The sequence below is a fragment of the Oenanthe melanoleuca genome, chromosome 1A (genome assembly GCF_029582105.1).
Source record: "Oenanthe melanoleuca isolate GR-GAL-2019-014 chromosome 1A, OMel1.0, whole genome shotgun sequence".
Classification (NCBI taxonomy): Eukaryota; Metazoa; Chordata; class Aves; order Passeriformes; family Muscicapidae; genus Oenanthe; species Oenanthe melanoleuca.
Genome location: NC_079334.1, coordinates 22,663,165 through 22,676,691, shown reverse-complemented (window position 1 = coordinate 22,676,691; position 13,527 = coordinate 22,663,165). Strand labels below are relative to the sequence as shown.

At 45.8% G+C, this 13,527-nt stretch overlaps 1 protein-coding gene across 1 annotated transcript in view; it reads right to left on the bottom strand.

Annotated features, from left to right (window-relative positions):
• Positions 1-9,076, bottom strand: part of CACNA1I (calcium voltage-gated channel subunit alpha1 I) — a 148,890-nt gene extending 139,814 nt beyond the window's left edge. Inside the window, exon 1 of the mRNA XM_056508336.1 lies at positions 8,796-9,076. Coding sequence (XP_056364311.1) covers positions 8,796-9,076 — 281 coding nt within the window. The remainder of the gene's footprint in view (positions 1-8,795) is intronic.
• Between the last annotated feature and the right edge of the window lie 4,451 nt (positions 9,077-13,527).

Below are 13,527 nucleotides of genomic sequence, written 5' to 3'. Positions count from 1 at the left end.
AAGCACAGTAGGTGATGACAAGGGGAGACTGGGGGAGAGAAAACTAAAGGAAGAAAGGATAAGCAGAGAGTGTGATGTATCATTAGCCAGGACAGATTTATCCTTCCTCTCAGATGAATTGCAGTACATAAGCGTAAATGGCACCATTGTCTCAGGGGGACAGATGGTCCCCTCATCACAGCTTTGTGCATCCCCCATCCCGCCTGAGGGAGCTGCTCCCCTCCCCAGTCTGCACTGATGCACTAGGCATGGAGAAGGGAAAGGCAGGGAGGCCAAGCTGAGCTTTCCATCTCTATTCCCACATGCTGACCTTGCAGTCAGGATAGGCAGCTGAAAGCTGTTCCAGCCACAGCACTGCACACAAACTCCATCCCTCAGGCCAGCCAAGCCATCCAAACACCTCTGCAGGTTCTTTAGCATGAGGCTTACACTGCCATCACACCACCTTCTTACTTCACCAGTCCTTGATGGCAGTCAGAGATCAAGCACTCATGCTGATTGTCTCAGATCTATCAGCTGCCTTCAGCACCACTGATTTCAAGGCTTTGCTCAGATGCCTGCCAAGGTCAGCAGGGATTTGCATCATCTGTCCCCAACCTAGATAACCTCCACTTACCATTTGTCATCAGTACCTTACATCATCGTCATCACACTTCACCTCTCATTTTGTAAGTCCAGTTGCACTCTCATCTGCCTTCCTTGCTCATCTCAGTCTCATTCCCTGGATGCTGATCACAACTCTGTTGTCTTCTTGGAATGGAATAAAAATCCATTCCCCTGAGCTAGCCTCTCTCCTCCTACAAGCTTTTACTGAGGTGGTTCCTTCTCATTTGCACAGCTGAGCCCAGAGAACCTCTCCAAGGAGGGAAGGCAGGTATGGCAGCAGTCCATCCTGGTGGAGGAGCACAGCTGACAGGAGTTAGCACAGCACAAACTCAGAGCCCAAGGAGCAGCAGTGACAAAGAGCAGGGCAAGCCCAATCCACCACCAGATCTGTCTCTCTGAAGGTGGCCCTTCCCACCACTCTCAGCCCTCATGCCATTGCCCCCACCAGCCAGAGGCTGTAAAACCCCGATTAAGAGAAGCACTTGTCAAACAGGACCTCCCTCCTTCAGCCCTGCCCCTCAGCAGACAGGGAAGCACAGGAGAGTCAATGGCACCGAGATACCTGGCACTCCAGAAAGGGGCTGACCAAGGTGCTGCAGGCCAGCCAGGACCAGTGGGCAAAGCAAGCACAGTTCAGAAGTGGGTGCAAGCTTGAGCCTGGTCCATCCTGTACCAGACTAGAACCTTCCTACACAAAAAAGGAATGCCTATCCAGAGAAAGTGTTTCTCCAGGACCATGAAGATCTTTCCAGCTTAGAGGTTGACAGCTTGGCAGACTCTTTGCTCCTGTTCTCTCCATAGGTCTGTAATGGGCCAAGTTTCCATAGCCTCATCTAGGCCATCCTGGGACCAGCTGCAGGCTATTTGCTGCAGAGGAGCTCACCTGAAGTAGCTCCTGTCCAGTATTATGCTCACAGCCCACAGCTGCAGGCCGTTTCCCATGGTCTAGGATGGGAAGGGTGTCAAGTCCTCAAATAAGCAGCTGGTCAATTTGTTAGTGGTTAATTTTATTAATTCATATTGTTATAACAAGACATGCAATTAGAGGTCTGGTCAGAGTATTTTATAGGTCTTGAACTCAAAATGAGCCTTTTTATTCCCCTTTCTATTCCTACAAGAGCCCCTTTGGCACTCTAACACACCCTGCTCCAGTGTTCACAAAGGCTGAAAAAGGCAAACCGACCATTTTTCAAAGAATAAATGGTTCTCATCTCCAAGGCAAAATATATTCCAGTGAATAAGCACAATGTGCTCCAGAAAGGTTTTTCAGCATTTGTTTCAGTTCAACAATACACTCCTCAGAGGGATGGGGATGTCCCCCAGCACAGGCACTGCTACCATCCCTGCATCCCAGCTGAGCACCCCATCCCCCTCTTCTAGCCTGGCACTACCAGATGTCCCCAGGCTGCCAGAAATACACGGTGCTGTATGACAAGACAGGACCAGGCTCCCCAGCCTCACTGAAGAGGTCTGTTCTTACTAGGCACAACAGAAAAATGCTGATTTATACCAGACAATTACATGACTGACATCATCTATGCTCTCTCCCCTGCACTTTCCACAATCATTGGCCATAAACCCAGGACCATATTAAGGTGCCTCATCAAAAGCTGTTGTAGTAAGAGTCCTAGTCCTGCTTTGCTAAAGCATCAGGGCAAGGAGGACTACAAGGCCTTTTACTGGGTTTCAAACATATTAAGGAAACAGGGCATTACAAACACACAGCAGAAATACCCCTCTCCTGAACCACAGGCTCCTCTGTGCTTTGCAGTTAGCCCTTCCTCCAACAATAGAAATCCATCCTTCAATAACAGCAAAAATGCTCAGAGCTTTGAATGAGGACAGTAAGAATGCACTGCGAATTTTCAGCCTTATTTCCAATTTTGTTAGACCCTATGAACATTCAATCTTCAGTCAGAGACCTGGTTTTGTATGTGCTGTTGTCCTCCTTCATTTCCAAACCATGGTCTTTGAGTTCTCACTATAGAAAAAAAGCCTCCAGAGAATAAGCTAAAGGGATGGGAGGCAGGGATTTATCCTGTTTCAACATTTGTGCTTAGATACACAGGGCCATCTTGCAAGCCAGCCAAATTTAGACCTCATCCCTTTACATCTGCCCACTTGCCTGAAATTACATACATCTCACATACAACCCAGCCAATTTCTTACAGATCCCAACCATGCAAATCCCCTTCAAACATATCCATCCCTTGTGTGCTACTAATGACAATGCAGTTTAAATTCCATTTACACCATATCTGACTGTGCAAATGGTTCCTCCAAACTTTCCCTCTTAAATTTACACATCAAATGACCCGCGCAAATGGCACTCTCTTGTCACTAGTTTTGTGGAGACAACTTCTTTCCCAACTACTTGTGAAGACCCTGAGCTCTATCACGCTTCCCCTGTCACCTGCCTACAAACCACAATCAGAAAACAGCTATCCTAAGAAAAAGCTGGAATTCAGAGAATTTCTTTTACCCAATCCAGAGTCCAGGCAGATGGGATGGTTCTTGTACCACAAAACTAAGATTACCTAATAAATCATTATGGAAACATTAAAATGTTCAGACTGTGCAATTTCCAAAACTAAACTTGCTCCCTGCCTTCCCCTTTGCCTTCTTTTAGAGCATCTGGGAAACCAAACAGCATAGCAATCCTAAATGCAAACCCTACAGCCTGCTATCCAGGAACTACTTCATTGCTAAAGGAAGAACAGAAACTTCCAGAGATCTGCTTTACCCTCTCGAGAGAGGAGTTCAGTTAAGCACACTCAATTTCCTGCTGTAGTCTATCAAATATGTACAGAGACCCTGGATGGTTTTCAGACAGGTAGAGTAAAATGGGGTAAAGCCTATCAGCTTTCCAAGGGGACAATTAACAGGGAAATTAAGGGTCAGTTCACAAGGGTAGGACATGTCTGCTTTAAGGCACATGGCAAACTCAAAAGGGGAGGAGAGCACTTGATGATAGATTGATCCACTGCATTCAGTGCCTTCAAATATTAATCAAGATAATGGACAATTGACTTATTAGAAGTCACCCTTATTTGCTGATGGCAAGCTTCATTCCAGCAGGGAGGCTGGCAGAGTGGCAGAAAACTCAGCAGAACCTAAAGCAGTCTTGCTCCCTCTTAAAGCTTGAAAAGCATCTAGCACATGCCCACGGGAACACCAGTGCCCCCAACACTGCACACCCACTGGAGAGCTCTGGCCAGCTCAGTTTCCCATCCAACAGGAGCAATTGCAAAGTTGACTTCAAATGTTGTGGAGTGCAGAGGGGTTAGACAACCCCTTATAGAAAAAAAATAAATCATGCACTTGGTGGGGCTTGGGTTTACAGATATTCCTCCTTGGCTGGAAGGAAGGCACAGCAGCAACATCTGCCTGGTTACCTAGAATGACACAAAGCTGTCAGAAGTCCTCAAAAAAATGCCAGACTCTTCATTTGTCTTCTGAGATAGACTTTTTAAGAGAGACAGGAGAGATGCCTTTAAAATGGAGACACATGAACAACATATACATTTTACAGTTATTCAAATAGGCACATAAAAGCTGATACTGGTAGCCTCAAGTCCAGCAAGCCAGGTCCTCAAGAATGATGAATGCTGCTTAAAATTCATAAGCCATTCAATTTTTGATGTATTATTATACTTTCTGATCACATTTCCAAGCTTCTCTCTACCTACTAGAGATGCAGAAAACCATTATTTTTATTTATATATACACACACATATGAAAAAGGAAAGTAAAATTCAGATTACAATACAGGAGCTCAGGCCTTAAGACAGTCATTAACCACTACAAGAGTTGCAATAAATTTGCAGATTATGCTTGTTTATTATATAGCTTCATCCAGTCATTATGAATGCTGTGTCCAGGGTTTGACAGTGTACAAACTTAGGGCAGAAACAAGTACAACATCCTACAGAGTATGCACATGGAACTTCACTGGACTTATGGGAATTGCCCGAACTGGTATTTGACATGGGCGTATTTTACATATAGGACACATATTCACCCAAAGCTTAATGAGCAACAGATTTGTTGTCCCCTTAACCACAGAGCACCCAAAAAGCAGTGATTTTGGCAGCCCACAGTGCCCATGCACTGTGGCACCACCTGCCACCATCACCAAGAAAAATACTAATCCACACACACACGTTTTTTCTCCTCCAACATTTGATTTTGCACTCAGCTCTCAGAGGGCAGTGCCAGCATGAAACACACTATTGCCATCACCAGCCATCCTGTACTCCACTGACTCACACATAAATGATGCCTATGGCACCAGGCAGGGAAGAGGTGGGGAATAAATGTGGGAGTTGCCTGTTTCCAACCAAAATGCTCCAGGCCTGTCCTGTTTCCCTGTGAATGGACCACACAGTCCAAGCTGACAATGCTGCCAGTAAAAGCTACAGGAAAGGTACCTCCAGCAACAGCAAGGTGGGATTTTTAGCAGCAGGTACAATGGCAAGTCCATGTTCAGTGGATTTTAAAGCTAATGAGCTACAAGGCAGCTCCTCAGTACACAGTCATATCAGCTTTAGGAAGTCACCCTGCTCAATACTCTGTAAAACACAGCTCCCAGTAATAAAAATTAAGTGTGCACATAAGCTTTTGCTCATCTGGGATCTGACCTGTTGCTCTACACCATGAAATCAGCTGGAAATGCAACACTCCACTGCTTGAGAGGAAAATATAAGCCCAAATGGCCAACAGCTTCACTAAGGGGTTGGTACATAAAAAGCAAGAAAATGACAGAGTAGTGAGAATGGCAGAGCCTCTCATGAGGATCCACTTGTAAAGTGCCACGTGGCATATCCATTAGTTAGTCCCAAATATTTTATAAATTCACATGATAAATGCTATGCAGTTGCTTTGGAAACATGTTTTTACACTTTTCATCCTATTCCCCATCCAAGCTTAACTTCTAAACCCTATATGACAGAGTTTAGGTTTTATAAAATAAAAAAAATGTATATATTCTAGCCATTCTCATGGCAAAAGATCAAATACTGATTATATTAAGTTGTAGCTGCAACAGCCCCATGATCTACAATTCCAAGAGGTCCAGCCTTCAGTTATCAAAGCACAAATTAACCTAAACAAACCAGCTGGCTGGATGCTCATGTGCTGCATCACAACAACTCCTTTCTAATCAGGAGACAAGCCAGGCTCCAGGTGATGCAGCTGATAGAGCACTTACCTGTCTCTAATAAGGTATATTAGGAATAAAAAATAATTTTTAAAAAGCTGCTTCCCAATAAACTGAAGTTATTCAAGCATTCATTTATGCTGTATGCAAACCCATCCCAAAACCAGGCAAATTACCAAACTTAAAAGCATCAGGCTCCTTTTCACCACACACTACAACAGCAAAAAGTACAGAAAATACTCCCTTTGGGGACAAACACACAGACTTTCACACAGATCATAGTCCTCTTCTTAAAAGGGAATTAGGATCTACAACTTTTGCAATGACAGCATCACACATCTCTACACAAATATGCTTCCAATAGCAATTTTAAAGCAAAGAACTAAGTGGTTCTTTCTCCTATTACTGCACTGCAGCAAAGCAATATGGCAGCTGTTTAATAGCACATAACAAAATTGCAAGACTGCTCACAAAAGGAAAAATAATCTTCAGGAGAAGGGGATTTAAGTAGTTAGAATGCAATTACCTAAATTGAAATTTGGTGGTTAATGACCTCGTGCTTAAAAAAAATTGTTACATAGTCCTTAACTATCAGAGCTTCCATTCTAAATCTCATTGACAGTACTTCCATAACAGTGATCATGAAGCTCCAGCCTAGTAAAATATTCCACAAGAAGATTAATAGGCATTTAATTTATGCCCCAATCTTTTTGCTGAAACTTCATGAAAGGCCAGGTGTTGACCTGTGACAGTGGCTCATCTTGCCCCTGCTTAGCTTAAGCACATTGGAGACCCAATAGCTCAATATAACAAGGATGAAAAGCAGGCAAGTAAATCAATTCCTAGAAGACATGATTTGATTTTCATAGAGGTGTCATTAATGAAGGGCCTGATTCCCAGCCAGGCATCTGCCACTAGGCCATACAAATGTACCCTTTCTATGGTGCTGTTTAAAAAATGTGATGACAAGAGCATATGATTACATGTAAAAAGCCTTCAGGGTGCAGAAACAACCCCTCTTTTGAGAAAAAAAAAAATATATATCTATATATATAATTATTTATTGCATGAGCCTTTCAAAAAAAGGAGCACAAGAGGTTGAAGGAAATTAGAGGAGAGGCTGAATCCTCACCTCTCAGTCTCCACTAGTCATATAATCTCTCAACTTCACACAGCTGAGCTGAAATCTTCAGTCTGACACTATTCCAAAAGGTTACCAACAGCCCCACCATTGCTCTTCACTCCCTGGTGGCACCTGTAGCCACATGTAAGGTCATCAGCAGGTGATTGGATGAGGCTCTTTCCTTCCTTGTCTAGTTTCTAATAAGAAAAAGTCCTTTTCTAAGTCAAAGAGCACATTTGTCTACAGATTAGGAAAAAAGTAACACTTAAAAACTAAAATAGCCCAATTTCTTAAATTATAGTTCCAACAACTTAAAGCAAACTCCCTACAACATACCAGATTGGAGGGATTATTTTCAGTGACCTTTTAGCCAGCAATAAGGACAGGCTCTTGTCTTCTTCCACCACAACCTCCTTCCCTCATCCAAAAGCAAGCTTTCATCCCAAACCCACACTGTTACTCTACTTTCACATCCTAAATCTAGCCTTTTATCATGACACAAATGTCTCATGCTTTACTCTGAGTCCTGTTCAGTGTTCTGCTCTACCACATGCTGGGACAAGATTCCCAGGACATAATAACTAGCACAGGCACACAGTGACAGAAAAGCAATGCATAATTCAATACAAAGTTTTAAAATTTTATAGAGCAGCCAGTAGAAAGGAAAGCAGAATATCTAAATCTCCAATGTGTTTGCAGCCATAACCTGTGTTTGAGACTGCAACATCTCTTCAGTGGCTTTTGAACTTTAAGACGAGAGCTCAAACACAAACCTTTACCTACACTTGAAATTAAAATAAATCTCATCCATTTAAGGTCAGCTGTTGCTGCTAACACTTCTTCAGTCCTCACCCGGGGTTTGTCTCTTAAAGCTCAAAATACTCTTGGAAACAATTTTCTAGTCTCCACTGTATGCCCAGACATTCATAGAAGCATATACATCAAAACCAGAACACACATCCTTATAGATAATACCCACCTAACTAGGAACTAAGAAACTTCCAGGTAGAAAGTGCTGCCAGAGATTTCCAGCTAGAAAAATGTTCACGTAAAATCTCAGACTAACCTCTCTGATGACTCATCTTCTCCATTTCCTCCACACCATCAATGACCCCACAATTCAAGGAACAGCAGCTCTTCTCTACCTAGTTGTTACACCAAATCCAGCTCAGGAGCCACAGAGCCCAGCTGGCAGGCTCCTGGTGAAGAGCTGTGCAGTGGCCATCATTTGCACTGAGGGGCTTCAGGGGCCCTCCTGCCATCAAGGCACTGGGTGTGAGTGATAACACACGTGTGTGATTGCTGACTGTGGAAAGGAGGACATGCCCAGAGATCCCTCCCAGGGTGTGTGGAGCACACACTCTCCATTCATTCCTGGCCAGACATCACAACAAGACACTGGCAGGACAGTGACAGGTACTAAATGGAAAGGCAAGAGGTCACCAAGGATTCCCTGCAATCCAGGTGCAGAAGGAGAGGTGGCACCCTCACTAAGGGCAAGGTGAGCTCTCAGTAAAGCCTGTATTTTCAGGCACCTCCACCATTCATGGCAGTCTGGAAAGCTCCTGGGCTTTTCCTTGCCTGTCCTAGCCAAAAAAGGATCTGGAAAGGGGAAGAACAGACCTTTCTTATGTACCTCTCCTCACACCTCCACTCTCCCAGTCTCTGTGCCTGGGACTGTCAGCAGCTCCTTCTACAGTCCCTTCTTTCATAAACAATTTATTTTGATCGCACACCAAAACAGCAAATGTTCTGTTTAAACACAAGCCATGAACAAAGAAGGTTGTTAAATACATAATAAAAGTTATTCCTTACCTGCAAGGCACCCCAGAAAGGCAGGATGAGGGGAGGACAGGGCAGGAGGGAGCCAGAGGTGGGGAGGGAGAAGGGGCAGCTCAGAAAGGATATGGGTTGCACACCATTTTGATGCACCAGCTCCGTGGGCTGGTGGTCTGCTTCAAGCAGAAGAAGACAACTGGAGCCAAGTCTGGGTAGGGGACATCAGGATCCGGAGGGGAGGTGACTTCTTCATCCTCCCCCAGCTCCAGGGGGGACGGTGGCTGCTCGGGTGGCGTTTGCTGCTCCGAGATCCCCAGATCCACAGGCTCCAGTGGGCAGATGGCAGAAGTGTGAGGGGGCTGTGGGCCTGCAGGCCAGGTGGAGGGAGGCTGGGGAACGTATTCTGCCATGCCAGCCACAAGTGAGAACCCCTGGAGAGAAAGCACGAAAGAGAAATTAAATCCCACAAGGAGTTGGCTGCAAAAGCACAGCACGTCTGTGCTCTCCTAGCAAGTCCAGAGCTGCAGGACTGACAGCTCTGACAAATGATAAATCACTTGGTGCTGAAGGAGTTTCAAGCTGCTTTCTGCCAGTCACTGTCTCCACCAAACTCCTGTGGCTACTCCTCTCCATCACCATTTAAACCATCCCTGTAGCCCCTGAGGCACCCTGTCAGTGCTGAACCATCGCAGAGGATGGTGCCAGCTCTCTTGGAGGCAGCCTGAGCACCAAAGCAGAGCACAATGTTTTGAACAGTATGGGCCCATCCTAACACAACAGAGCCATCCTGCTCTTGCTGACCCTTGGAGAGTCCTGCCAATTCCAGGTTCAGCTTTGCTGGCTCTCCCACCCAAGGGCACTCTGGGCTGACTCTGTGTCACACCATTGCACAGACTCCTTCAGATTGACACTAACAAATGCATGTCAGAGTCATGCACAACCATCACTCATTCAAACAGTAAGCTGTAACACAAGCCAGAAGTGGAATTAAACATTAAGCACCTTTTACTCAAGCTTGTTGAGCTCTCCTATGCTGGAACAGTGAAAACACCATGAACACGAGCTGCAAAAGTTATTTCACTAAACAGAATGATCAGAGAGCATGGGTGAGCATGAGAAGAGCAGGTCTCAAGCTCACTGTCAGCCTGTGCTGGTTTTGGCTGGGGAAGGGTTAATTTTCTTCACAGTAGCTGGAGTAGGGCTGTGTTTTGGATTTGTACTGGAAACATTGCTGATAATAGCGATGATGCAGTTACTGCTGAGCAGGGTTCACACAGCATCAAGGCATTTTCTGTTTCTCACATCACCCCACCAGTGAGTTGGCTGGGGATGCACAAGAAGCTGGGAGGCTTCACAGCCAGGACAGCTGACCACAACTAACCCAAGAGATATTCCATATCATGTGACGTTATTCTCAGCACATAAAGCTGGGGGAAGAAGAAAGAAAGGGGAACAGCTAGAGTGATAGAGTTTGTATTCCCAAGTCAGTGTTATGTATGACGGAGGTCCTGCTTTCCTGGAAATGGCTGAACACTTGCCTGCCCATGAGAAGAGGTGAATAAATTCCTTTTTTTGCTTTACTTGAGTGCACAACTTTTGTGTTACCTGTCAAACTGCCTTTATCTCACTTTCCTGCCCTTTTCTCCCTTTTACTCTTTTCATACTCCTCCCATTCCAACTGTAGGGTAGTGAACCAGGAGCTGTGTGTGGCTTAGCTGCCAGCCAGGGTTGAACCACAACACTCCTGCACACTGCAGAGCACCAGACTTTTCCTAAAAAACATCACTTTTCTGCTGTGTGCTGTCCATTCAATAGCAGAGTGGAAGTGGCCTGTCAAACTGAGGGGAATTAAATGCCAAGGCTTGGCTTTGGAGTTGTGTTACACTCTTAGGAAAGAGAGCTCGGCCAATGACTGCCCATTTTCTTCCCTTCACCCCGTTGGCATGTTTGACCATCTGGAATGCCCATACTGCAAGTACAGATTTAAAAGCCACACAAGAGCCCTCAGACACACTGCAGTACAGAAAGGGATGATGAGCAGCAGGAAGGATATGTCTGTCCAGACCTCATCTCCTCACATGCTGGCCATAGGTTATCCTCCCTGGCACTCGTCTCAGCTCACTTTAGTATCACAAAGCCCGTGAGCAGCTCTGTTGACACTGCTCTGCCTTGGCAATGCACCCTTGACATTTCAGCCCGTGACCCTTTTGAAGCTCACACTGCTGGATCCATGATCTCCAGTGCTCTCCATACCACTCATCTATCAGGCTTGCCAACCACTCCAGCTTAGGTTGCAGTGCCCCATCATTGCCATATGAGACCCTGAAACCTCTGCCTACCCATCCTATTTTCTCAGCCTCCTGCTTCCAACACACACTTTGATTTGCTTGTTCTTCAAGGCTTGGTATTTGTCAGAATAAAGAGCAGCAAGTGCAGGGGTTTAGAAAGCAGACATAGTGTCCCTTAGGGGATAGCAGAGAGACTCTTCGAATTCATTATCCCAAAGGCCTGAAGCTATTGGAAAGAACAGATACTACGTCTCCTGACTGGCTTTAGGATGCTGCTCATAATTTTTTAAGCCCTGTGAAAAAATTGCCAGTGCATCCTTCTCACCATCTATCACTGCTGTTTTCAGGAAAACTTTCAGTAGATTTTTGACTCTGGACACCCATGCAACTACTTGTATCACCTTTTCCATTCCCTATTCCCACCAGCTCCCCATTGCCTACTCTGAGCTGGCTCCCTGGCAGGCTATTAACATGCAGTGGCTGAGCCCAACTTCCCTCCCATTACAGCACAGAGGAGAAAGATTAGTAGAGACAGCCAGGAGGAATTACTTATTATGGTGCTCAGAGCATGCACACTGATGAGGGCATGACAGTTCCAAACTGCAGCGTACAAAGCTTCATAATTACCAGTACAACTGAGAAAAGGAATGGGAGAAACAACCTCATCAGCATTTCCCTGCTTTCCCTTCAGCAAGCATCCAGGGCCTCTTCTCCATCTCACCACTGCTAGATGCAGCTGGGACTTAAGGGATGTTGCTCTGCCCATGTGAAACACACATGCTGCAAACTGGGTAGTGTATATATCACAGAGTTCATCACACTAATTTGTGCAGCTCAGATTGACTCATTAGGGCTTATATGGACACAGGGCCAGGTGAATCCCTTTGGAAGTCCTGAAGCTAAACACAGTCCTTGAATGACAGCTGCCCCACTGGAGATGCGAATAATACCCGTTACCTTCCTGAGATTAAATCCTGTTCCACCTCCCAAGGCTGTCATCACGATGTATTCCCTACATTAAGCAGGATTAATATTCTGTGTCAAAAGAGAGAGAGAGGAAAATCAAGCAGTGAGGCACTTCCAAGCTCTTCACACAGTTAGTGCTCCCACCTCAGCTTCAAAGAATAGTAGAGTATTTTTTCTGCCAGAGATAGGTCCAGGGTTGTCTCCGCTACCATTTCAGATGTGAAGGCTGGAATCAGCTATTTCCCCTAATTTGGTTAGGCTGCAACTCATGCAATACTGCTGTTTTCTCTTGGCTTGCAATCACTGGCCTTCCCTTGCTGTAGCATTGCTCTATAACTTGGAGTCAGCCTGCTACAGTATTTCAACCCAGGGGAGCCCTGTTTAAATCCAAATGAGGAATGAGTTTGGCAAATGCTTTTATCTGCATACACAGAAAAATGTGCATCAATGGAGAGAGGTCCTATCCAGATAAAAGGCAGTTATAGTATGACTCAACAGAACTATAAATCTCCAGAATTTGTCTTTGGTATGCCTCTAACCTCCCCCTTGTGCAAGTGCAGCTTACTGTGAAAAGGCAATACATGACGACAAAGATACAAGACACTGATTATGGGGTGCCAGATACTTTTGCTCAGGCAAGCCTAACACCAGCTGGTGCAACAGGCCAGACCCATCAGAAAAAATCAAATCCTCCCCACCCTGGACTTATGTGGCCAAATGCCCCCCAAATACACAAAAACATTCTGCTGCAAAAGTCATATACCACTGGAGGAGTGATGCTATACCAGCTGCACTTCCCTCCCAGGGGAAGGAAAGTTATTTGTGGGCTGGCAGCTCCTCCTGATTCTCTCCCTGCACAGCCTGTGCCAAACCCTTCTATGGAGCCAGGTCTTAAGTCTGCACTGTCCGTGCCCAAGGACCATTTAAAACCACCACCATGCTGCGCTGAGCACCCACTGGTGCTGCATCCGGCGCACACACCTGCCCTGGACATGTGTGCTGGCAGGGAGCTCGTTGCCTTGGCAAGCACAAGAGAAGCTGACAGCCTCTGGCTCAACCCTTCCCCAGAAGCACCTGGTCCTGCCAGACTACTGAGGAGAAAGGGAAAAGGATGCTCTGAAGCAGCAAGAGAAGCTGTGGAGTTAATGAGAAGTGGAAATTGGTTAGGAATAAAAGAAAATACCACAATGCAGAAGTGCTACAAATTAGGGGTGTCTGTCCAAAAAGGCCAATGTCACCTCCTAGCAAGCGTTGCAGAGGTCTCTGCTCAGACACATTCCCCTTTAGGGCTGCAGCCAGCCAGCATCCCAGGGTTGTCAGTGCCTTGACCAAACCAGCCCAAGGTGTCCTGCAGGCACCACACTCCAGCCAAATCAGCCTCCCAGCTCCTCACTTCCCCTCTTGGCAGAGGGGCCAAAGGGGCCATGGGTGAGGGAGGGCTGATAGGACCTTTACAAGGCTCATGCAGCCCTTTCTGGACTATTGCAGCTTGACAATGAAAGGGCCTTTTGCAGCCAGCCAGGGGAGGGGAAATACTGCAGACAGAGGTCCCTAGAGCACTGTCTCAGTGCTGGAGGGGATCCACCCAGAGTCCAGCAGGACACAAC